The sequence below is a fragment of the Clarias gariepinus genome, chromosome 17 (assembly GCF_024256425.1).
Source record: "Clarias gariepinus isolate MV-2021 ecotype Netherlands chromosome 17, CGAR_prim_01v2, whole genome shotgun sequence".
NCBI lineage: Eukaryota > Metazoa > Chordata > Actinopteri > Siluriformes > Clariidae > Clarias > Clarias gariepinus.
Genome location: NC_071116.1, coordinates 257,501 through 282,500, shown reverse-complemented (window position 1 = coordinate 282,500; position 25,000 = coordinate 257,501). Strand labels below are relative to the sequence as shown.

Genomic DNA, 25,000 nt, shown 5'->3' with positions numbered 1-25,000 from the left:
TGTTTTTCTCTTCAGCTTTACATTGCAAATTAAATTAAACTTTATTTCTTTAATAACTGTTATTATTATTATTATTATTATTATTATTGTTGTTGTTGTTATTATCAGAGTGTTACTGGGTGATTGTGGTCGGGTTTTTTAGCCCCTTAAGCCGTGTTTGTGTTCCTGTGCAGACGTTAGTGTTGCGTCTCACACCCAGGAGATAAGGGCTGATTAATAAAATGTGTGTGTGTGTGTGTGTGTGTGTGTGTGTGTTTCAGCTCCACAGCTGGCAGCCGGGGATTAAGAACCCGTACCGAGGCATGGTGGTGTGGCCCGTCCCTGAGAACCTGGACATCACGGTCACACTGTTCAAGGTGCGAGACCAGAGCGTTACCTCCAGCACTGCGGGACCGCGGCCGCACCTCAACCACTTTAACACACTTCTGCTTTATGTTCCACTCAGGATCCTCATGCAGACGTGTTCGAGGACAAAGACTGGACCTTCGTCATCGAAAATGTGAGCAGACACACACACACACACACACAACACACACACACACACACACACACACAACACACACACACACACACACACACATACACACATACACACATACACACACAACACATACACACACAACACACACACACACACACACACAACACATACACACACATACACAACACGGGGCCAGGGGTAGCTCAGTGGTTAAGGCATTGGACTACGGTTCGGAAGATCCCAGGTTCAAACCCCACAACCACCAAGTTGCCACTGTTGGGCCCTTGAGCGCGGCCCTTAACCCTCAACTGCTCAGATGTGTAATGAGATAAAAATGTAAGTCGCTCTGGATAAGAGAGTCTGCCAAATGCCCAAATGTAAATGTAAATGTAAACAACACACACACACACAACACACACACACACAATTACTAATTACTTACTTGTGTTATAGATGAAGCTAACACAGTTGTAAATAATGATACTGACAGAGTTGTGTGTGTGTGTGTGTGCAGGAGACAGCGAAGGGTCAGCGCAAGGTTTTGGCTTCAGTAGACGTGAACCTGAAGAAGTTTGCGAGCGCGACGGTGACTCAGAGCGACCTGACGCTGAAGCTGAAGCCGCTGTCGGTGAAGGTGGTGGAGGCCACGCTGAAGCTCTCGCTCTCCTGCGTGTTCCTCAGAGAGGGGAAGGCCACGTGAGTGCGGCACTGCGCGCGGGGGGTCAGGGGTCAGTGTCACGATAACTCACAGTGTGTGTGTGTGTGTGTGTGTGTAGAGATGAGGACATGCAGAGCGTGGCGAGTCTGATGAGTGTGAAGCCGACGGACATCGGGAACCTGGACGACTTCAATGAGAGCGATGAAGAGACAGATAAAATATCAGGTACACACACACACACACACACACACACACTCCGCCTCTCTCTTTTCTTCTCTTTCTTCCTGTTTCTTGTTCATCCTGTCACTGTCCCTCTCTTTCTCCTCCTCTGTCTCCCAGGTGCTGCTGTCCCCTCTCACCCGGTCCTCGTCCCTGTCTCTCACCCCACACTGCAGTCCCGCCCTCCTTTACATGCTCCCTCCATTTTACCTCTCCGCCCACCTCTCTCTGACTCCGCCCACAACATGGCTCCTTCCATCGCCCACTCTCACACACCCTCCTATACACCTTCACATACACCCTCACACACACCCTCACACACACCCTCACACACACTAGCACCGGGTCGGTCTCCTCCAGCGCTGCCCAAAATCTTTCAGCCCTCACCTGGATCAGGTAACACACACACACACACACACACACACACTGCATGGTTCTTCATCACTCCTCTCACCATGGCTCAGTGTTCAGGTGTGTGAGACACGTGTCTCTCTCTTTCAGCTGCCGCGTCCTTCGCCCGGAGATTCTCAGGTACTGATGACCTCACCGTGACCCCGGCTACGACCTCTGACCTGATACAGCCACGCCCCTTTGATGCTGTTTCCTCTGGACCTGCACTTCCTGTTTCCAGTCAAACTGCCCCTGCTGCTGAAAGTCAGACAGGTGAGGATGTGTTATTAAAATAATAATAATGATGATGATGATGATGATGATGATGAGAGGACGTATTTACACACCTGGACTCGCACTGCTCAGACCTCCTGATGATTACCGTCCTCCTTCATCTCCCCCTCCCCCTCTCTCCGTCTCTCACTCTGCAGTTCCCTCGTGTTTGGACAGGTGGCGCTCCCCGGGCCGTGACCCCGTGACCCCTGTGCCGTTGCTCATCAGCCCTGATCTTGATGCTTTCTGTGAACCTGTTTCTGCCCCTGCTGCTTTCTCAGACCCACCCCTCATCCCCAGAACTGCCCCAGTGGCCCCCCCACACCTGGACCATGCCATAAAATCTGCCCCGCCCACTCGCTCTTCACCTCCGTCTGCCTTTTTCACTTCTTCTTCTCCTCCTCCTTCTGCTCTCTCCACACGTCCTCCCCCCTCCTCCTGCCTCTCTGTCGCTCTTCAGCCTCCTGCCTCAGTCTCAGGTACCTGATAAACACCCATGACCCCCCCCCCCCATCATACACAGATGTGTGATGAACAGATCAATTCATTCTGTTTAGTTATTTATTAATTGATTGAGGAATTAATTTGGTTACAGTTCAGGAACCACTTGACCTTTGACCCTGACCTCCTCACTGTGTAGATGGAACAATTATCTTGTCTTGTGTTTCCTCTCAGACTCGCCAGAGCCCGAGGCTAACATCAGTGAGGCTAACCGCGCAGAGGCTAACCCTCAGTCCGTGCCTGCACAGCGAGCTGATGAGCGGAGGTGAGAGGTCGGCGTGCTCGGGTGTGTGTGTATCAGCGCACTGTGTGTAAAGCGTGTCACTCATTCACAGGACAGATTAGCACTACGGTATTAGCAGTAACTGTAGTGAAGCGCGGGCTGACTAGCACGCTAACTAACTGCATACGCTACACTTTCTCAGACATCCGCCAGAGTGAATGTGTCTAACAGGAGAGAGTGCAGTGTGTGTGTGTGTGTGTGTGTGTGCACAGATCCACTGAGGCTGAGTCGAGGCTGCTAATTGGTCGGTTTCTGTAACGACATCATCACATCTGAAACTGAAACTCCGTCAATTACATTGAAGTTTTCTAATGCTCTGATCTCGTTATGGAGCTCACACACACACACACACTCTCACACACACTCACACTCACTCACACACACTCACTCACACACACTCACTCACACACACACACACACACTCACACTCTCACACACACACTCTCACACACACACACACACTCACTCACACACACACACACACACACACTCACACACACACACACACTCTCACACACTCACACTCACACACACACACACACTGACTGAATGTATTTACTCTCTCTCACACACTTCTGAGTGTTATTGAAACACAGACTTGTCCTGTTCCGTGTCCTTGTGTGTGTGTGTGTGTGTGTGTGTGTGTGTGTGGGGCAGATGATGAGGATCAGCCTTAGTGTCTCTGCTTAGGATTTCTGGGGCCTAAATTTAACACATGACCTGCTGCAGCTGTTCTCCCGCTATGCTAACACACATTAGCGCTCAGATAGCACTGAGTCACTGCTCATGTTCATGTGTGTTATTTTACACACACACACACACACACATTAAGATCACTTAAGTGTAATTCAGGTGTGTGATCTGAGGTGTGAAGGTGTTAGAAGCTGACAGACAGGTGAGTGGACACGCCCTCTCCCCCACCCTGTCTGTGTGAATGGTGTGTCTCTGTTGGATCTCTGTTCGAGGATTCTGTCTGGAAAACTGCAGCTTCTCATTCATGTGTGGAGACAGTAGATAGCTGGGTGTCGACCTGAGGATCGGCGCTGTCCGTCTGTTCATCTGTCTGTCTGTCTGTCTGTCTGTGTAGACACAGCACCGAAGCCGTAGTCCCCCAGTCTCGCCCCTACTCACCCACAAGCATGCTAAGGCTGCATGGTGTGCGATTTTAACATGCGTTGACCTTTGACCTTTGACCCCTGTCTCTGTCCTTCAGTCTGGGGTCAGAGCCCGATGTGAAAGCAGGACAGTCTGCAGAACTTTCTGTATCAGAGGACGTGCTGGACGTCCAGACCGTCCCTCCCCCATGGCCCTTCTCTGTACCCAGGTCCGTGTCTCCGTCTGTGTCTTCTGTCCCTGAGAGACAGTCAGGGGGCGTGTGGTTGGCTGAGCGTCCGCCTCTCGCCGAAGAGGAGCCTGACTTTCTAAGCGAGGACTTTAACACCGTGTGCGTGACGTCTCCGCCTGTTAAAGCGCCTGCAGGTGGAGACGTGGAGAAGAAATGTCCACTTCCTGCAGACGAAGCTTCATCCGCTAAGACAGTGTGTGATGAAGAGGTTCCTGTCCCGAACCTGATCGCGCTCTTCATCACAGAGGAGGATGAGAAGACGCCCGGACAGACAGAACCGAAGCAGGAGCCCTTGAGTCAAACCGGTCCAAACTGGTCCGATGAGGCCAAAGTGTCGATCGCAGGCGGCATCGTCTCCTCCCTGCTGAGGGGCGAGTGTGAGGACGGGACGCGGCCTGACCGCGAGCACACCGCTGTCACGGACAACAGGTAAGTATGATGTGTGTGTGTGTAAGTGTGTGTGTGTGAGAGTGTGTGTGAGTGTTTTGATGTTCGCTGCCTGGACGTGACGTGGGCGTCTACAGCAGCACAGTGTGTGTGAAGAACAAAGTCTGAGAAAAATCAGAAAGTGATGGAGAACAGATCATGTGATCATGTGATTATGACATCACACCACGACTGGTTCTGGTTCTGACTTGGCCATACACTCTCTCTCACACACACACACACACACACACACCACCACCACAGAGTCAGTCAGCGTGCTGTTGATATGTTGGAGTTATGTGTGTGTGTAGTGAAGGGGCGGAGTTTGACTGTGGGCGGAGTTTGAGTACATTACCAGGGCTTGTGCAAGATCAGCTTGTGAGGGGGCGGAGTTTAAATAAAAAGGTGGTGCTACTGCGGGGCGTGGCAGTTCTCATGTATTTAAAAACATGAAACACACACCTGGACATCCACACACACACGCGCACACACACATTAATTATCACTGTCACACACTAACACCATAACACACATTGTGATCTCCATGTCTCTGTCTGTCTGTCTGTCTGTCTGTCTGCTCGCTCCTGTCTGCTTTTTTTTTGGCCTTACGTCCTGTTTTTGTCCCTGCCTCTTCCTGTCATTGGTTTTGGTCCTGGATTGTTACCCCGGTTACTCTGTGTGTGTGTGTGTGTGTGTGTTTGTGTGTGTGATATACAGAGTGAAGTCAAATAATAATTTGTGGTTTCCATGGCAACAGCGATGTTAAATCAGATCTGATTGTGAAACTTACATCTTGTTTCTCACTGTCTGTCTCACTGTTTGTCTCACTGTCTGTCTCACTGTCTGTCTCTCTGTCTGTCTCACTGTCTGTCTCACTGTCTGTCTCACTGTCTGTCTCACTGTTTGTCTCACTGTCTGTCTCACTGTCTGTCTCTCTGTCTGTCTCACTGTCTGTCTCTCTGTCTGTCTCTCTGTCTGTCTTAACATCTCTTTGCACATGTAAGTGATCTAATTCTCTCTCTCTCTTTTTTTTAGCCTAAACCAAATCTCTACCAATCTCCTGAAAAGCACTGACCCCCAAATTACAGAGTCTGAAACACACACTGATAAGGACACACACTCTGCAGTTACACACGCTCAGGACACACACTTTGCAGACACTGCGCTGACACACACTGATAAGGACACAAACTCTGAAGACATACACACTAATAAAACACAGACCGTGGACACACGTGCCACAGACACACACACCACAGATGCAGACATCAGAGACACACCCAGTCCTGTGCCTGCACCCCCTGGTGGTCAGAGCGAGACCCCTATGTGGGCAGCGTTAGAGAGAATGAGGGATGAGAGAGACGAGCCGGATACCAGAGACGCGACACGGGGAGACGGGGACAGTAACGGGGATGCTTTTACACGAGTGGAGGCGAACACAGCAGGGTGAGTGTGATGACATGGTGTGTGTGTGTGTGTGTGTGTGTGTGTGTGCTGTTACTGAGTCTCACCTGCGATTACAGTGTTTCTGTTTTTAATGGAGCTCTATGAGAGTCTGGTGCTGAGAGTCAGATGATTTAAACACAGATTTAAACCTGGTGTGAGGCTCTTGTGAAAAGTGTGTGTTTTGGTCATAAAGCATCATCATCATCATCACCTTGTTTCTGTCTCACAGTGGAGATGGAACATTTGAGCGCACCGGAGACATGCAGGAGCTCCATCTTGTGGAGTTACAGACGAGTAAATCTGAACCCAAGCCTGTGATTATTGAGGAGAAGCTGGAGTGTGACCTCGCATCTCTCGTACCATCAGCACCTCCTGTGGCTCCACCTTCCTCATCAGAACCTCCTGCGGCTCCACCATTAGCTACAAATGACGTAGTGCTAAACGTTAGCACCATGGAGAGAACAGCTGCAGACTCAGACGTCACCAGTGAAGGTCCACTGTGGGCCAGCTTGGAGAAAAAGGGAACGAGAAGGTGGAACGAGGGATTAAGTCCTGGTGAAACAGAGATCAAAGATACGAATCTGGGTGGAGGGTAAGATGGATGTCTCTGCTGCATGAAGTGTGTGTGTGTGTGTGTGTGCATGTTTAAGAGGTGTTTGAATAAGATCTTTCTTAAATGGTAAGAAAAGCAGAGTTCACCAAACACACACCTGTTTGTGTTCCTCCTCGATTCGTACCGTGTCAGCCATGTTGGACGCGTGACTGAGGGCGAGATGCAGGAGGAAGTGGAAAACCTTCAGAAGCAGCTAGATGGAGATACTAACATTAGAGTCGTCGGTTTCAGCGCAGAGTCAGGGAATGAGTCAATAGAAAAGACAGATGAGGATGACTCCATGAGGAAAATTCAGGAGCCCAAACTTCATGTTGAGCATCAGGAGTTTGTTCCTGAAAAGGAAGAGACGTGTTCAGAGACTTCAGGCCTCGTGAAAGGGATCATCTGTGTTCTGTATAAAGGGTAAGTGTGAGAGGTAACGAAGGATCACAGCGTAAGTCATCTCTGCACCTGCATGGATCATGAGATTGAAGTATTTGCATGACATGATGGAACGTGTGTAAAGGTTACATCCAGCCTCTGGTGTGTCCCTCGTGGTGATTTCGGTTTTCTCCGAACTTGCTTGTTCTCAGCTATGAGACGGTGACGTCCATGTTGATGCAGCCGAGTCCTACAGAAACAGATACTCCTGAAGACATAGCATCTGGAAGCCAAGAGTTTGAGATCTTGCCACCTGAACCCTTTTGTGATACACACCTGATCAAAGCTGTGACTGAAGCTGTGGTAGAACGGCAAACTCCAGTGATTGAAGAAAGTGTTTCGACACGTTTTCCCTGTGAGAAAGCGAGTCATGTGACCCTGCGTTCGGAGCCTTCAGGACGGAGCCTGGTGGACTGCCTGAGGTTGGCGGCTTCAGAGGTGGAAAAAGAAGCAGAGTCGGTTAAAAACAAACCAGAAGCAGAAACAAGCAACGGGAAAAGAACGATACGCAAAGTCAAGATCAGCAAAGATGAGTCCTCAGGTGTGGAAGGCCAGAACTGGACAAATGAACAGAAACCTAAAGCAGGCGAGAGCTCACAACCGAAATTTGAGAAGTTCATGGAAAAGAGTCTAACTCCAGAGATTAACACCAGTCCAGATAATAATAACGCACCAGGTCTTTACTCCACTGAGGATGTTCCACTTTTACAAGAGGTTGATTTCGTGGACATAGCAAGTGAAGAACCCTTAAAGAATGCTAATGAAAAACATGGAGAAGTTAAACTACACCTCCAGAAGAAGGAGATGTGTGTGTGTCCGTCGGGGTTGTCTGACACCAAGGAGGAGGAGCTGGAGTTTGAGGTGGGGCAGGAGGACATAGGGACAGTGTGGTTCTCTGAGCTCTACATGGATGGAGGGTAAGTGCATGAAGCGATGTTTAGTAGCTTCATGTTGGTAAAAATGGATGTTCTTGAAGTTCCTAAGCAGCATCAGGTTTCTTCTGCATGTTCTCTGAAGAGCAAAGGAGCATGCTAGACTGTATACAGAAGCTTCATTACACACTCTGAGCTTCAGTATCACCAGTCTGCATCTGAACTGGTGTTACACCACGACTGCTGGGCCAGGTGTTGCAGGTGTTGATGGAGAAAGCTTACTGTTTTGCATGAGAGCTTTGTTTCTCCATCGCTGCAGTGCATTGTGATTATAATGAGCTTCTCATGGTGTGAAAAGAAAGAAACTGTGCATGTGTGTGTCGACTCTTTTGAGCTGCTGTGGGCTTGCCGATTTTATGTGCTCGTAAATGTGAGCCGTGAGATCGACTCAGGTGGTGATCGACTCAAGTCACACAAGTCAGTTTTGCACTATGGCCAGTAGAGGGCAGTAAGTGAAATGTATCAAATCTTCAAATTTGGCGAAAAATCCCTTGATAAATAACGTATCTTCCTGTTCTTTCAGCAGGGAAAGTCTTAATTATAAAGATTGTTTTAAAACATTTAAATGGATACAACGAGTCCAAGCTCGTGACTCTAGTTGTGATGGAGACAGATTTTGGCGCTTTTTTCCCCAAGGTGCTTCTCATACCAAAGTTCAGACTGGCCATATCTGACGAACCGCACGAAACAGGAATAAACTAATCATCAGAACTAAGATTACTGAAACAGGAATCTGAAAATAGGTGACTTATCACCCAGTTTGGTGTGACTGGTTACATTTATTATGGAGCTAATGTGATACCGTCCCATGTCCAAACAGAGACCTCAGTAGGGGCAGTTTTTGGGACAGGGACCTCAAACTAGATGCTAATGCAAGAAATGCAAGTATGGACTTTCTCTGGGAAAAAAGCAGAAGTCAGTCGTGTGACCTAAATCTCTGTAATTTTCATTCTGTTTCTGACTAAGGATAAAAAACAGGAAATGAAACTGCTGGTGGAGCATCAGACACCCAGCAGAAGAGAGTTTGATTAGAGATTTAACTTCTGATGCCCTGAGGCGTAGCGCTCGTGTGCGCGATCCATTGGCACATCAACACTCTGCTGAATTAAAGCTGATATTTAGCGCTTAGCCTTATCGTCTCGTTTTTAACCCAGTGTGCTTGAGCTCAGATTAAGAGCATGACGTTGCTTAAGGCTAAGTGGTGTGTGTGCCCCGTGTCTCCTCGTGTCTGCACGCTGCATGTTTATAAAGAGTTCGCAGGAGATGCTGTGTTTCCTCACTAGTGTCCCGTTTCTCACAGACCTAAGGAATCCCCAGCATCAAGTGAGATCATCAACACCACACCCGGATCAGCGTCACAGAACTCCCAACCTGAGCAAAAATATCCTGCAAAAGACACACAACCTCATGAAACACAGCAGAAAGGAGCTTCAGAGCAGGAAGTCAGCGTTACTCCTGGTTCCATTGTTCTATCACAACGTGACACAAACAAAGGAAGTGGAAGTAAGAATGAGGAACCTATGAGGGGAAGTTCGATCCCTTCATCAGAGCACACTAACAAAGTCAAAACACACCCTGAGCTCGCTGTTTCCCAAACCAGAAAAGAGTGTCTTTTTATTGAAGCCCTAGCATCAGATCCCTCAGAGACCAGAACAGCAACGTGGCAGTCAGGTGACATCAAACCATCTTTAGAAAAAGAGAAGGAAAAGCCTGCTGAGCTCAAAGAACATTTAGGAACAGGAAAAGATCAGGCAGGTCAAATTCAACATATCCTAGATCAAGCCAAACATAAAGCAGGTTATGTCTGTAGCCCTTTACGAACATCTAAGGATTTGACAGATGATGGCAAAAGATCTTTGGAAATAGCTCAACACCTGGGAGATAGCATCACAAAGATGTTAGAAGCAGATTTAGAACAGCCTGATAAATTAAAAGCTACAGATCATCCAGGCCATATTGAGACATGTTTAGGAACAGAAAAAGAACTAGAAAGCCACAGCAGATCTTTAGAAACAGTGAAAGAAGAGCTAGACAATGTTCAGAGATCTTTGGGAATAGCTGAGGAAAAGCCAAAAGAATGTGAAAGATCTTTAGAAGTGTTGAAAAAAGAGCTAAAGGAGGTTGAAGGATCTTTAGAAGATGCTGAGAAACACACAGATGGCACTAACACATGTTCATTAGTCCAAGCTCAGCCAGAAGATGTCAAAGAAAGAGATAAAAAACAGATAGATAACGTTCAGAGACCTTTAGGAACAGTAATCGAACAGACAGAAAAAGGATTCATAGCATTGTTTAAGGAACAGCTCAATGATGTCACTGGAGCATTACAAACAGACAAGGAAGAACCAGACAATACCAAAAGAAGGGCTGAAGAATTGCCAGATGATGTTAAAGATGGGTGGCCTAGAACCATTTCTTCAGGGAGTTCAGTGGCAGCACAGCCTGAAACTTCACCTCAGCATGAAGAAACATCTGACTCTCTTACCACAAATATTAAAGAATCTTCTGCTGTGTCAGAGGAACGCTTCCTGTTGGAGAAGATTCGGCAAATCGCAGAGGACACTGACACATCTCCACTGTCTGTTCCTCCTCTGGTTCCTGTTCAGGTTTCTCGGCAAAGAAGGCGTCTTATCCCCTCTGATTCCGACTTTGATCTTCCTCCAACACCTCCACTTCAGCACCAAGTCTGCACCGTGTCACCAGAACATGAAGATCAGAGCGAACTTCCTGTTCCTGAGGTCACTGTGACAGATGAAGTTCGAATGGCAGTGGGCTGTAAAGAACTCACTTTAGATGCTGCTGAGAGCGAGCAGGCCTTGGGGTTAGAGTATGAAAGAGATGAGACACAAGATTCCAAAGCTGAAGGTGAAACTTTAGATGGGGACAGTGTTCCAGTCGACAGGGTCGTCGCAGAGGACAAGCTCAACGAGGCTCAGATAGAAACGTCGAGACCTTCTCCGCTCTCAGACCCTCTGTAAGTGTGAGGAAAACCACTGCGCTAAATAAACTGAACTCCAGCAGAGTTCATCAGGCTTTATGAATTTGCCCAAAGTGCTGGTTTCTAATTGGCTCCTGCAGATGAACACACAGAGCAGATTAGCATTAGCCAGAGTCTTAGCCTGGACAAACACACTTTATTTTTATCACTTATTTACTTATTTAATAATTTAATACATTTAGTTATTTTATTATCGAAAAATATATTTTCTCAGGATAATGAACATTTATTCTTAAACTTAGATATAAAAAACATGTTGTCAGCCATAATAAAAACAAGAAAACCTACTCATGCTAAGTATGCTAACGGTGTGATCTGTAATCAGCAGTTAAGCTTTATCCACATGTTGCGTTAAAATTAGATTTAATAATGAGGGGCATCTGAGACGAGAGTTCCTGTTCATAGTTGTTCTCTTTCTCTCCCTCTCTTCCTCTCTCTCTCTCTTTCTCTTATTTTGTAAAATTTAGATTAGATTGTGTATATAAGATGTTTTATTAATTTTAAATAAACTTCTCCCGACAAAAACCTCATCACGTCACCAGTTACACGTCACTCAGTTAGACAACACTGTACACGTCCCTCTGTTCGGTGCGGTTACTATAGAAACAATGTCGCATTTGGACATTAATATAAACGTGTAGCTCACAGTACAGAACTGTTATACAGAGTAACACACACCTTCTGACCATTTGGGTTGAAGCATTTAACGGTGCTGTTGAATAAACAAGTTATAATAAGAGACTCATCCCCCCCCCCATGGGGTGTGTGTGTGTGTGTGTGTGTGTTTGGGTGGTTGAGGATGGAGAAGTAAACTGCTCTCTGGCTATGCTGCAGGTGTGTGTGGGTGGCTGGTGAAGGTTCCTCTGGTTCAGGATCCTCAAGCTCTGTATTAAAGGTGGAAGGTGAGAGCGCGGTTACGGAGATTGACGGCCGACCCCCTGCGTGTGAGGACGTGGTGAAGACGCCGCTGCCATCGGCCCTGCCTCACATAAAGAAGAAAAAAATCCCTCCACCTGTCAGTCTACAGGGAGTCAGACACGACGTGCACACACCTGAGCAGGTGACGTATGTCCTGATAATGCTCTATCTGATGGAGAACTCTAATCTCCCCGAGTTTCATTCAGCAGGTGGCGCTGTTGTGCTCCAAAAATACAGAGGACACCCGTGTTATTTAGGGCACATGAGTTAGTGCACTTCCTTCTGCCTGAAAGTGTCTCTCTCTTTCTTTCTCTCTCTGTCTCATAGCTGGGATATGCGAAGAATAAAGAATTTCATTGTGCAGTAACGTGTATGTGATGAATGAAGGTTGAACTTAACTTAATTCTCTCTCTCTCGCTCTGTTCCTCTGTCTCTCTCTCTCTTTCTTGGTCTGTCTGTCTGTGTGTCTGCCTATAGGTGGCGCCTCCCCTCCCGAGCCCTGGCTTGGTGAGCAGCAGTCAGTCGTTGTTGCAGTGGTGTCAGGAAGTCACGCAGGACTACAGGGGTGTGAAGGTGACCAATTTCAGCACGTCCTGGAGGAACGGCCTGGCCTTCTGCGCCATCCTGCACCACTTCGACCCAGACAGGATGTGAGTCACTCAACACACCAGCCCAACACACCACCCAAACAAACCCCACACCAACACACAACCTCACCACACAACCCCAACAAACCACCCCAACACACCACCTCGCCACACAACCCCAACACCCCAACACACCACACCATTCCAACACACCACCTCGCCACACAACCCCAACACACCACACCACTCCAACACACAACCTCGCCACACAACCCTAACACACCAACACACCACACCACTCCAACACACAACCCCAACACACAATCCGCCACACAACCCTAACACCCCAACACACCACACGAATACACTACCCCAACACACCAACACACCACCTCGCCACACCACCCCAACACACCACCTCGCCACACCACCTCGCCACACAACCCCAACACCCCAACACACCAATACACTACCCCAACACACCAACACACCACCTCGCCACACAACCCCAACACACCACACCACTCCAACACACAACCTCGCCACACCACCTCGCCACACAACCCCAACACACAACCTCGCCACACAACCCCAACACACAACCTCGCCACACAACCCCAACACACAACCTCGACACACAACCCCAACACACCACCCTACCCCAACACACCACCACAACACACCACACTAACACACCATCTCGCCACACCACACCAACACACCACCTCGCCACACAACCCCAACACCCCAACACACCACACCACTCCAACACACAACTTCGCCACACAACCCCAACACCCCAACACACCACACCAATACACTACCCCAACACACCAACACACCACCTCGCCACACAACCCCAACACACCACACCACTCCAACACACAACCTCGCCACACCACCTCGCCACACAACCCCAACACACAACCTCGACACACAACCCCAACACACCACCCTACCCCAACACACCACCACAACACACCACACTAACACACCATCTCGCCACACCACACCAACACACCACCTTGCGACACAACCCCAACACACCAACACACCACTTAAACACCCCAATACACCACCCCAATACACCTGAGTGAACCTCTGCGCACGTCTGCATCAAACATTAAACTGTACTAACTGACTTTTCAGTGACTTCGATGTGCTGGAGCCTCATGATATAAAACTGAACAACAAAAAGGTGAGTAAGACCCGTCTACATGTATGTCTGTCTGCCTCACTGTCTGTCTGTCTCACTTATTCTCACCTTGTCTGTCTGTCTTTTTGTCTGTCTCACTTTATGTCTGTATCAATGTCTATCTCAAATTTAAAATTTCACATTTTTATTTTATTGAACACAACCGTACACAGTCAGATACGCAGTGAAATGCTTACATGTGACCTTAAAAAGGGAAAAGGTGGTAAAATGCTGATAAGAAAAAATAAAAAATATAAAATCTACAATTTTGTTACAATACCCTAAAAATTAAAAATATGATAATAATAATAATAATAATAAAGTATAAAATTGAAATATGTAAAGTATGTAAAAATGTAAAAATGTTAAAAAGGTATGAACTGTATAAATAAACAGCAGCAGTACGGTGTGATCATGGAGTGTGAAATGAAATGATGTTATTGTCCATCTTTAAAGTGCAGTAGTGCAATAATAGTCCACTTCTGTATGTAAACATACCCAGAAATGTGCAACATGTATGTTTTGTGTACTTCAGTCGTCATCTTTCCGTCTGTCTGTCCTCAGTGTAGTGCTCTTTCACCTCTCATGGTGTCTGTCTGCTGTCTGTACTGTGTGTCTGTGCAGGCTTTTGACGGGTTCTCAGAGTTGGGGATCTCACGTCTGTTGGACCCTTCTGACCTGGTTCTGCTGTCGGTTCCAGATCGGCTCATGGTGATGACGTACCTGAGTCAGATCCGATCGCACTTCTCAGGTCAGAACCTCAGTGTGCTGCAGTTAGAGAGGGACAGCAGCGAGTCCAGTTACGCCGTGTCTCAGCCGGACCAATCCAATGGCACGAACAAACTAGGGGGAGAGGGACCCACCAACGGGACTCTGATCCCCCCGCCCCGGACCAAACGGGGTGTAAAGGGCGATGAGGTGAGGACGGACGGAGGCGCGCAGACTCCAGTAGCCCCGCTACGGTACAAACCGCGGGAAGAGAAACACCAGTTTGAGGTAAGAACAATGGCTCTAAACATTAGTGAACAATATGGGTCCCTATGTAGTGTCCCTATGTAGTGTCCCTATGTAGTGTTCTTTGGTGGTGTCCTTTTTTAGTGTTCCTAAGTGGTGTCTCTGGGTAGTGCCTCTATCTATGTGGTATTGCTATAAAGCAAGATTAATTTTTTTTACTTGTCCACCAGGGGGCGACTAAAGATGAGGAGAGCGGTCCAGCAGCAGACGGAGACACGAGGCGTGCAGGTAACTCTGTCCCACTTTACAGACTGCTAAATTTCATGATGTGGTCCACTTTAGCACGGACACTAACTAGTGATTGACGTAAGCATTTGGGACGCAGCCACATCCCAGCTGAGCGATCATTCCTGTGTGAATTTTCTGTTTACAGACCCGCCCAGACCTGCAGACGAGGAACCGACGGTCAGTTACACTCTCACTCTGTCTCACTCTCACTGTCTTTCCTTCACTCTCACACCTGCTCAGTTCTCTCACACTGTCTCACTCTCTCACTGATTATTCTCCTTGTATCTGTCTCACTCTCAGTTTCTTGACTATGTATCTTTGCTAAATCCAGCCTCTCTCTCTCTCTCTCTTCTCCTGTGTTGTGTCTCGTTTGCGTTACTGTGTGTGTTACTGTTATTGTCCTTGTTTGTCTCCATCTCTCTCTCTGTCCCACTCCTCCTCTGTCTATTGATGTGTGTGTGTGTGTGTGTGTGTGTGTGTGGGTCAGTGTCTGCAGGACACCAGTCAGTATGTGGTGAATGAGATAAAGGCTCTGGAGCTCGAGCAGAAACACATCGATGCTCGAGCAGCAGTGGTGGAGAGCACACTGAGACGCCTCATGGAGACAGGTGAGACAAGTGTGACTCTCTGGACAGTGTAGGACAAAGTGGGACAGGTTAGTGACATGAGATATAATGTGAGATGAGACACAGTGAGACATGTAAGGCACAGTGAGACACAATGAGACACAGTGAGACAGGTGAGATAAACACCAACTTCAGACAATAAAACACTGCTACAGTAATGTGTGTGTGTGTGTGTGTGTGTGTGTGTGTAGGCAGTGATAAGGAGCAGGAGGAGAGACTGATACAGGAGTGGTTCATGCTGGTCAATAAGAAGAACGCTCTGATCAGGAGGCAGGACTACCTCGAGAGTCTGTAAGAGCTCTCTCTCACACACACACACACACACACACACATACACAACTGCTAATTAATCAATTCATTCATTTCTGTGTGTGTGTGTGTGTGTGTGTGTGTGCAGGCAGGAGGAGCAGGACCTGGAGAGGAGGTTTGATCTTCTGACCCGAGAGCTCCGGGCGCTGATGGCTGTTGAAGGTAGAAAACAGTTTCCCCAAGACATAATGTTGTATGTAATGACCAGATTTAACTTAAATATGTGTGTGTGTGTGTGTGGGTGTGTATCAGAGTGGAAGAAGAGTGAAGCTCATCAGCATCGTGAAACGCTCCTCCTGCAGGAACTCGTGTCTCTAGTCAATCAGCGTGACGAGTTAGTCAGAGACATGGACGCCAAGGAGAGAGGGTAAAATACACACACACACACACACACACACACACACACTCATTATGATTTGTGTGAATCTGCTACAGCAGTGGTTCTCAAACATTTTCTGTCGTTCCCCACTTAAGGTGGTGAGCGGACTTTCAAGCCCCACTTGTCAACAAAATGATAACGAAATCAGCCAAGTTTACTATTTATTGAAAAATCTATTTTTAAACCAGTAAGATAAAATAACACCAAGTTCAAAACAGATAAAATACACGTGCAGTTGTTATAAAAGGCTTACTGTGTCACTTATCTAGAGCTTTCTTTCAAAGAAGTTAAGTGGCTTATTAACGTGACTGGGGTGTGTTGTCTCTAAGTGTCTTCCTACTTTGTCTCATTTACATTTACATTTAGGCATTTGGCATCTTATCCAGAGCGACTTACATTTTTATCTCATTACACATCTGAGCAGTTGAGGGTTAAGGGCCGCGCTCAAGGGTCCAACAGTGGCAACTTGGTGGTTGTGGGGTTTGAACCTGGGATCTTCCGAACCGTAGTCCAATGCCTTAACCACTGAGCTACCCCTGACCCTGCTGTCTGCTGCCAGCGGTTTAAGACACAAAACACACACACGGGTCTCTCCTCTGCCCCCACCATCCCCACCATGAATCCAAGCGCAACATAGGCTTCATCAAGTTTTCCTTTCGGCTGGATTTTTGGTTGATTAGACTGATGATGCTGAATCACCTGCTTATTTGTGGTCCATGTAACAAATGTATCCATTGATGTTATTACGCTCACTACATACAGTACGCTACTGTGTTATGGTCTAAAATGCCCCCGACCTGGGCCACGGATCGCCCACCTAAATTCATAGGTTCATGGTTTACAAATGAAAAATTATAACAAATGAATTTAATTATAAAGTAAACAATATAAAAAAAGGTTGTATAGGGGGGAAAATATATAAATTATATATTTTTTAATATACCACATGTATATTTTTATATTGCTTATTTTATAATAAAAATCTTTTCCTGTAATTTTTCACCACAAACAATATTTATTTAGTGTAATTTGTGATAAATAATTAGTTATTTGTACATTGACAAACCCCTGCAAAATAAATGTGCCATAAAATAATCATTTTGGGGGATTTGTATTAATCGTCTAGACGGCTGTCACGTGCCTAGGGTTAATTATAATAATAATAATATATTTGATAAACTTTTGAATGTATGTCCTAATATAATATTTGATAGAGATTATGTAGGGGGGAGGGGGGGGCAAACCGTGGCAGGGGGGTATTTTAGCGCATAACACCTGTTTGTGTCCGCGGTAAAGTTAGTTTAATATTCACATCTCCGAATTCAATAGCTGCGTAAATAAACCTGCGAATAAGATACACAGATATATTTCCTCTCTACATTGTCTGATAAAGAAAATAAACATTAAATAAATCAATAAAGAAAAGCATGAATTAGAATAGGTACTTTCCTATTATTTTCCACTAATTCCCTCCCGTTCATTGCGCCCCACCTGTCACGTCTGTATTCCCCACTAGTGGGCGCGCCACACACTTTGAGAACCACTGTGCTACAGTGTTGTTTATGTTTATGTCCCTCCAGGGCGCTGGAGGAGGACGCTCGGCTGGAGAGAGGCTTAGAGCTCAGGAGGAGGAAATACAGCAACAAGGAGAAGTGTGTGCTGCAGTAGACACACACACACACACACACACACACACACACAGCATCCTAATACATTCTTAACCATGTGTGTGTGTGAGAAGTGTGTATTAGAGATGCTGCAGCACCATACCAACAGCAGTGTATTAGAAAGCAGCAATGCATTCTGGGTAAATGCCTCCACATCTGGGCTCAGGGAACAACGCATATCCTGAGGACACTCAGGGGGACTCGAGCAAGGGACAAGAGGGGGTGTTTAACACTGAAATGTGGACTTGTGGGATCCACAGCTGTGACCTCTGACCTTCAGGAGCGACTCGGTGTGTGATCATCATCATCATCGTGTTCGTGATGAAGAGCTGCACTTTAAAGGGTCACGTGGTTTTTAAACGAGGACGCAGTGAGAGTAATCAGTATTCTCATCAGCATTTTTATTAAACGCAGTCAACCTGATGCAGATGTTCACATGAAATGTAAATTCCAGATGTTTATACACACTTACTTAAACTACACAGCAAACGACATCGTCATATTATAGTCCAAATAAATAACGTTATCTCACAGAGTTGCAGTAAAGTGCAGGAGAAGTGTGTGTGTGCAGCAGCAGCTCTAAGACACTTCCTGTATGAAGAATCTGATCTTTCTCAGGTCTGATCTCGGGCCTTTCTCCTACACACACTTCCTGCCAGCCCGTGGTGAAGGTTCACAGATTTCTCCTCAGGTGTACGCTGTAGATCCACCTGAGATCCTCAGCAGTAATGTTTTAAGAAGCTTCACCTTTGTTTCATCCTTATCGTCCTGCTGGATGGGGACAGATTCTTCTGGAACATGACTTTCATCTTGCCTTCAATCCTCAGGATTCTGTCTGTAGCGTAAGAAGAGAGGTTGCTCCGTACCCGTGATGATGCCTCCACCTCAGAACTTCACTGCAGGCTCATATTCAGAGATGTTTCTCCTCCGAACATGGCACATCATATTGTTGCAGAAGAGTTAGACGAGTTACACTCTCCCAGTAATCCTCAGACTTCTCCAGATGTTCTTAGTGAACTCCAGCTGGGCTTCAGCCTGCCTTTTCCTCAGTGATGGAGTGATCTGAAGGTGATGGAGCGCGGAGCCAGTGGTGGTGCAGTGCTTCTTGTGCTGGTCCACTCTGGACTGTGTGAGATCTTGTGAGAACCTGCAGTGTGTCGCGAGTCGATGGTTGAGTAATGTTCCCACACACAGGAGGTGAGATATCTCACGCTGCTCCTCAGCACGCTGCTACTGAAGCTCCAGGTGGAGATCTTTCCCTCTACACACCATCAGATGTTTGTTGTGTGACACTAGTTAGTTATATCAGCTGCTTTAGTGTGTTTTCTTCAATATATATTAACTTTATCTTTAGCTATATTAGTGTTTTTAGTAAATAATAATAATAATAATAATGCTAATGATATCTGATCTGTATTTCACGTGAAGAGCTGCACTGGAGACACGTTTAATGACGAACTGATGACATGTCGAAATATGTATTTCACACAATGTTATTATAATTATTATTATTACTAGTTTTTTTTCACAAACTTGGGTTGTTCAAGTCAAACCGGGACTTGTTGAAATTTTTGGTGAATGAAGGTGTCAAAGTGAAGTTTACCGAAGACTTGGAGAAGAGCGCGGTGATGCGACTCTGAGCCGCAGTAAACCATCTGAACGGTGCGGGCGTTTTACAGAAGGTGTGCATCAGTGGATGACGAGGTGTCTCGAGGCTCACTGCAGTCGTGCATTAGTGTATCAGGGGATTATACAGGGAGTTTTTACTCTCAGAACTGTGTTCTGTTATCCTGCGACGTTATCAAAAGTCCAGCTTTGACTCGAACGCCTCTTTTAGCATTTTTATTAGCTTTTTTATCACAGCTGCTGAAGTTCATAGTTTAGATAAGTATGATTTAATGCAATCTTATTATTTTGTATTTTAAACAATATTTTTTTTTCTTTTTAAATGTAGTTTTTGTGTGACTTTTCAGGTGTGATAAATGTCCTCTTTACAGAACTTTAGAAGAGCCGTCCTGCTAGTTAAGTGCGTGTTCTAAACCTATTGAATGTATTTCCGGATGCGGTGATATGAACCCACACGGTGCCTTTAAAGGTTTGATACTTTCATGTTTTGCCAAAGCCTGTATTTTCTGTGTGTTTTGAGTTTATTTATATGAGTGTGTGTGACTGCAGGGTGTGTTTCTGACCTTATTTGTTCCTTTAATTTGAAATGTAGGAAGAGAAACCTGTTTAGTAATAATGATAAAGTATATACGTGTGCACTGTGAATGACTGCTTTAAAGAGTTTAGTGCTGTTTTCTAAAAACAAAAAAAGTACATTTATCTTGATATAAAGCCTTGAAATAAAGTTTATAAAGTATTAAAGTATTTTGTTTCTGGGTTTCCTGCACAAAGAGAACAGAGCTTGATTGGTCACTTTCACAGCCAATCAGTGGACATTCTTTTAATTAAAGTGGAAGTGGGTCATGTGACAGCGTGCGGTAATGACCAGACTGTTCCTGTTTTTATTCATGTTGCATTTAATAAAGTTTTAACCTGTTTCAGTACTCTGTGGTTATTTTTATTCATTCATTTTAGCTTAATAAATTTTAATTTCATCTCTGTAGTCTCTTTCTCTCTCTCTCTCACACACACATACACACACCATGTAATCTTACAGAACTACACATGAAATATCTGCCTTTATTTTCTTATTAACAGCTCAAATACTGATCTGCGTGGAGATGTGAATCTTCTGAAACTTCATTTGGGATTGATAATCTATCTATCGATTTACACCTCAGGCATGTGATTGTGTGTGTGTGTGTGTGTGAATAAGCATGTGAATGTTGACCAAAGTCGTAAAAATGGGAATAGCTATGATGGTCACTGTTGTCCTCCACAGTCCCTAGATGGACTACAGATGTTTCTGGATGAAGGGAATCTGAAGACATGCCTGTGTTTCCTGATTAGATATATAAAGAAAATATTTTCTTTTCTTTTCTAAAAAAAAAAAAAAAATCTTTAATTTTTTTTTTTTTTTGTGAAGCTGCTTCGGGACAATGACCATTGTTAAAAGCGCTATATAAATAACATTGAAATTGAGATACATGGCTGTTATGTCAGTAATCTGTCAGCAGGTGGCGCCAAACACCCAGGAAGCGCCTGTGTGGGAACAAACTGTTAGCATAGTTAGCCGGGTTAGCAGTGTGACTTGGCGCTGTTCCGCTGCAGCCCGAAACACACCTGCTGTTTACTGAGAAACCCGAGCTCTCTCCCAAACACCAAAACACCGCCGGTAACTATAGAATTTATATAAACGGAGTATAAACGGAGTATAAGCCGCGTGTCCCGGACGCTCGGAGTGCTCCAGGCTCAGCGCGGAGCCGCGCGCGGGCAGGAAGCGCCTCGGTGAGGGAGAGCGGAGCGGCGGAGCGGCGGAGGGCACGGGCTTAGCGTAGCATAGCATAGCATAGCATAAATTAGCTTAAATTATCTTAACTTAGCCTAGCCGCTGTGGTGAAATATAACGTTTAAAATCTGAGTAAGGTTTAAACAGTACTAACAGTGTAACTAACAGACTGAATAAAGTGTTAATAAACCTCGAGCCGATAAACAACACACACTGTGGGAAGCGTTAGCATCAGGCTAATAACACCGAGATATCAGCTCACTACTGATGACTAACTACTGATGACTAAACCAACCACTGATGACTAACTACTGATAACTAACCACTGATTACTAACTACTGATGACTAAACCAACCACTGATGACTAACCACTGATTACTAACTACTGATGACTAAACCAACCACTGATGACTAACTACTGATGACTAACTACTGATAACTAACCACTGATGACTAACTACTGATGACTACTGATGACTAACTACTGATAACTAACCACTGATGACTAACTACTGATGACTACTGATGACTAACTACTGATAACTAACCACTGATGACTACTGATAACTAACTACTGATAACTAACTACTGATGACTACTGATAACTAACTACTGATAACTAACTACTGATGACCAACTACTGATAACTAACTACTGATAACTAACTACTGATAACTAACTACTGATAACTAACCACTGATGACTAACTACTGATGACTAAACTATCGGCTGATCACCGATCGGATTACCTCTCAGTCCGAACTGTCTGCTGTCACTGTGTGTGTGTGTGTGTGTGTGTGTGTGTGTGATGAAGTAGTGATTAATGTATCTGTGTTGAGTTAATCCGCTCTAAAGCGCCACAGAGCCGTTATTAGTGTTCATTAGCGCTTACAGTGTCAGTTTACATGTTAACGTGTGTGTGTGTGCGTGTGTGTGTGTCAGATGGAGGGAGATGAGTGTGAGTTCTCCACGGAGCCGTCTGAACCTTCTCGCTCAAACAGAGGAAGTGTTTCTTCATCAGTCACCCGGGGTGAGTCTCTCTCTCACACACAGACACACACACACACACACACACACACACACACACACACACATTTTAACTACTTTATTTATGTCCACACTTCTTAATAAATATACATAAGGACATAAACGTTACAGATCTAACACATTGCTCAGGCATGATCCACCAATGTGGGTCTGATGACGATTCAGAACAGCAGATTTATGGATACACACACACACACACACACACACACACACACACACACACACCACCTCCTCCATATACAGCGACTTTCAATAATGGAGGATATTAAACAGTATTTGGCACTTTGCTTTGCCCTTGCTTTTATAAAGCCGACTATCCTGAGACCCCTAATGACGAGCCTTTGCACGTGGCCCAGATAAGTACCAGATATTGACGTTTGTAGCCCAGGACAGTTATTTGCTGTGCAAGAGGGTGATATTTTACTAGCTTTGTTAAGTAAGTCTCCTCTAAACATGAATCAAAACAGCATCCTACTTCCAGGACGAAAACATCCCTATTGTTCTCATCAATGACCATAATATCAGGCCTGGTGGCATTTAAATCAGAGAACACAGGCATTTTTGTAGAACACCTAGAAAACATTGGCTGTCTAACAGCACAATTTTTATGTATCAACACTGTTGGGGAAAATAAAGAAGATAAATTCTCCGATATAATGTCTACAATCCTGATATTAGAGTGAATGATAAAGATAAGATAGAAGGATTAGATGAATAAGCTGCCCATCCGTCAACTTTCACAGACAGAGTGATAACGTGGTTCTGATGACCCGGTAAGTACAGACGTCCCGCCGCTTCCTCATGAGCTCCAGCGTTAAACGCACCAACCAAGCTCAACTCTACTAGGAGGTTGTTTAGAGAACTTTCTCAAACACAGTGCGCTCTGGGTAACTGCGCATCAAGACTAAAACACCTGGGTGTTTATTTTATTTTCTTGTTTGTGTAAATTGTGTATTTTAAGTCTAATAATTTGTATCACATCAGAGGGACATCAACAAGAGTGTGTTATACTGAGTACTGACACCTAAAATGCAAACTGTGTGTGTGTATATGTGTGTGTGTGTGTGTAGCCCAGGACGTGTTGGTGTACCTGGTGAGTGACGGGGCAGTGCAGGTGTGTGCAGAGAGCGTGGGCTGTGTGTGTGTGCAGGAGCTCGGCCGCAGTGTGAGAGACGCCCTCAACATTCCCGATTCTGCTCAGGACATGTTCGCCTTCTGGCTGTGCTCACCTCTGCTGGGTAACACACACACACACACACACACACACAGAGCAGGAATGAGGAGAGGCTGTAATACACACATGTAATAAAGTCAAACTGCAGATGTAGGAGTGTGTTAGAGTTGTGAGAATCAAAGTAATGTGAGTCAAAGTAATCAAAGTAAAGTAACGTGTGTATGTTTGTGTGTGTGTGTGTGTGTGTGTGTGTGTGAACAGAGCTGCAGTTGAAGCCGAAGCACCAGCCGTATAAGTTGTGTCGTCAGTGGCAGGACCTGCTGTACCGCTTCACTACTGCACACACAGACGACATCTCACTAGGTGTGTGTGTGCGTTTGTATTGATGATGTGCATGTGTATTGATTCTTTAAACTGATTGTGTGTGTGTGTGTGTGTGTGTGTGTGTGTGTTTGTGTGTAGATGAGCCGTGTCTGCAGTACAAGAGGAATGTTTTTTACCCCAAATCTAAAGAACTGCAGGTAAACACACACACACACACACTAGCAAGTTCCCTAGATGCACTGAATGCTTTGGAGATAACGGGGTGGAGCCTTTATAAGTAGAAGCTGGGTGCAGCCTGTTGAAGATCACCTGTGTGTGTCCAGTCTTCACCTGTCCTGTGTGTGTGTGTGTGTGTGTGTGTGTGTGTGTGTGTGTGTGTGTGTTACAGATGGAGGAGGAGAGTGTGTTGCGGCTCCTGTACGATGAGGCTAAATTAAACATCATTGAGGGTCGGTACCCATGTGACCCTGAGCACTGGATCCGATTGGCTGCTCTGTCCTGCGCTATAGAGATCGGGACAGGACTGGACGACCAGCAGCTCACCTCCGCTATCAGGTACACACACACACACACACACACACACACAGGTAAGAACTGAAAGTTTAATCTTTTAAACCAGGTTGTACAGAATGCACGCACACAACCACACACACACACACACACACACACACACACACAGGCTACATCAGGTACACTAAGTGTCTGTTAGAAATTTCATGTTCTGTGTGTGTGTGTGTGTCAGAGAAAAGAAGCTGTCCTCACTGCTGCCAGCCCATGTGGTGGGTGGGGTGGGGGCGGGGCTTCTCTCCACCCTGAGGCTGAGGGCGGGGCGTCGCGCTGAACTGGAACAGAGTCTACTGAAGGAATACCACACACTGACCACGCCCACCGAGCCCCGCCTACTCCTTCTCCAGTACCTCAGCATCTGCCACTCGCTGCCTTATTACGGGTTAGTACACACACACACACACACACACACACTCTCTCTCAAACATCTGTAGCATATATACATATGCGCTGTCTCCGTCTTTGTCACTTGGTCTCTCTCTGTCCCCTCTCTCTGTATATCCTACTCTGTCCCTTTTCATCTTTGTCTGTCTCTCTGTCTCTTTTCCTCTCTCTGTCTCTCTCTGTCTATCCTACTGTCTCTGT

At 45.8% G+C, this 25,000-nt stretch overlaps 2 protein-coding genes across 12 annotated transcripts in view; both read left to right on the top strand.

Annotated features, from left to right (window-relative positions):
- Window positions 1-20,457, top strand: part of ehbp1l1b (EH domain binding protein 1-like 1b) — a 23,830-nt gene extending 3,373 nt beyond the window's left edge. Inside the window, exons 3-27 of one of the 10 annotated variants that reach the window (XM_053516398.1) lie at window positions 261-356; window positions 446-499; window positions 996-1,177; window positions 1,258-1,364; window positions 1,479-1,754; window positions 1,860-2,021; window positions 2,180-2,500; window positions 2,697-2,787; window positions 4,019-4,579; window positions 5,612-6,022; window positions 6,252-6,614; window positions 6,768-7,037; window positions 7,208-7,972; window positions 9,288-10,961; window positions 11,820-12,045; window positions 12,381-12,553; window positions 13,640-13,688; window positions 14,310-14,681; window positions 14,870-14,927; window positions 15,073-15,104; window positions 15,424-15,535; window positions 15,745-15,844; window positions 15,951-16,024; window positions 16,115-16,229; window positions 17,822-20,457. In XM_053516398.1, coding sequence (XP_053372373.1) covers window positions 261-356; window positions 446-499; window positions 996-1,177; window positions 1,258-1,364; window positions 1,479-1,754; window positions 1,860-2,021; window positions 2,180-2,500; window positions 2,697-2,787; window positions 4,019-4,579; window positions 5,612-6,022; window positions 6,252-6,614; window positions 6,768-7,037; window positions 7,208-7,972; window positions 9,288-10,961; window positions 11,820-12,045; window positions 12,381-12,553; window positions 13,640-13,688; window positions 14,310-14,681; window positions 14,870-14,927; window positions 15,073-15,104; window positions 15,424-15,535; window positions 15,745-15,844; window positions 15,951-16,024; window positions 16,115-16,229; window positions 17,822-17,909 — 6,732 coding nt within the window. In that variant the 3' untranslated portion in view covers window positions 17,910-20,457. Of the gene's footprint in view, window positions 1-260; window positions 357-445; window positions 500-995; window positions 1,178-1,257; window positions 1,365-1,478; window positions 1,755-1,859; window positions 2,022-2,179; window positions 2,501-2,696; window positions 2,788-4,018; window positions 4,580-5,611; window positions 6,023-6,251; window positions 6,615-6,767; window positions 7,038-7,207; window positions 7,973-9,287; window positions 10,962-11,819; window positions 12,046-12,380; window positions 12,554-13,639; window positions 13,689-14,309; window positions 14,682-14,869; window positions 14,928-15,072; window positions 15,105-15,414; window positions 15,536-15,744; window positions 15,845-15,950; window positions 16,025-16,114; window positions 16,230-17,821 lie in introns of all 10 variants that reach the window. The other 9 variants (XM_053516397.1, XM_053516400.1, XM_053516401.1 and 6 more) reach the window with 9 other exon arrangements.
- A 622-nt stretch (window positions 20,458-21,079) lies between these two features.
- frmd8 (FERM domain containing 8) overlaps window positions 21,080-25,000 on the top strand; it is an 8,603-nt gene continuing 4,682 nt past the window's right edge. The window contains exons 1-7 of one of the 2 annotated variants that reach the window (XM_053516061.1): window positions 21,080-21,188; window positions 22,246-22,333; window positions 23,421-23,588; window positions 23,786-23,887; window positions 23,987-24,045; window positions 24,237-24,403; window positions 24,591-24,797. In XM_053516061.1, the coding sequence (XP_053372036.1) occupies window positions 22,246-22,333; window positions 23,421-23,588; window positions 23,786-23,887; window positions 23,987-24,045; window positions 24,237-24,403; window positions 24,591-24,797 (791 nt within the window). In that variant the 5' untranslated portion in view covers window positions 21,080-21,188. The other variant, XM_053516062.1, reaches the window with a different exon arrangement.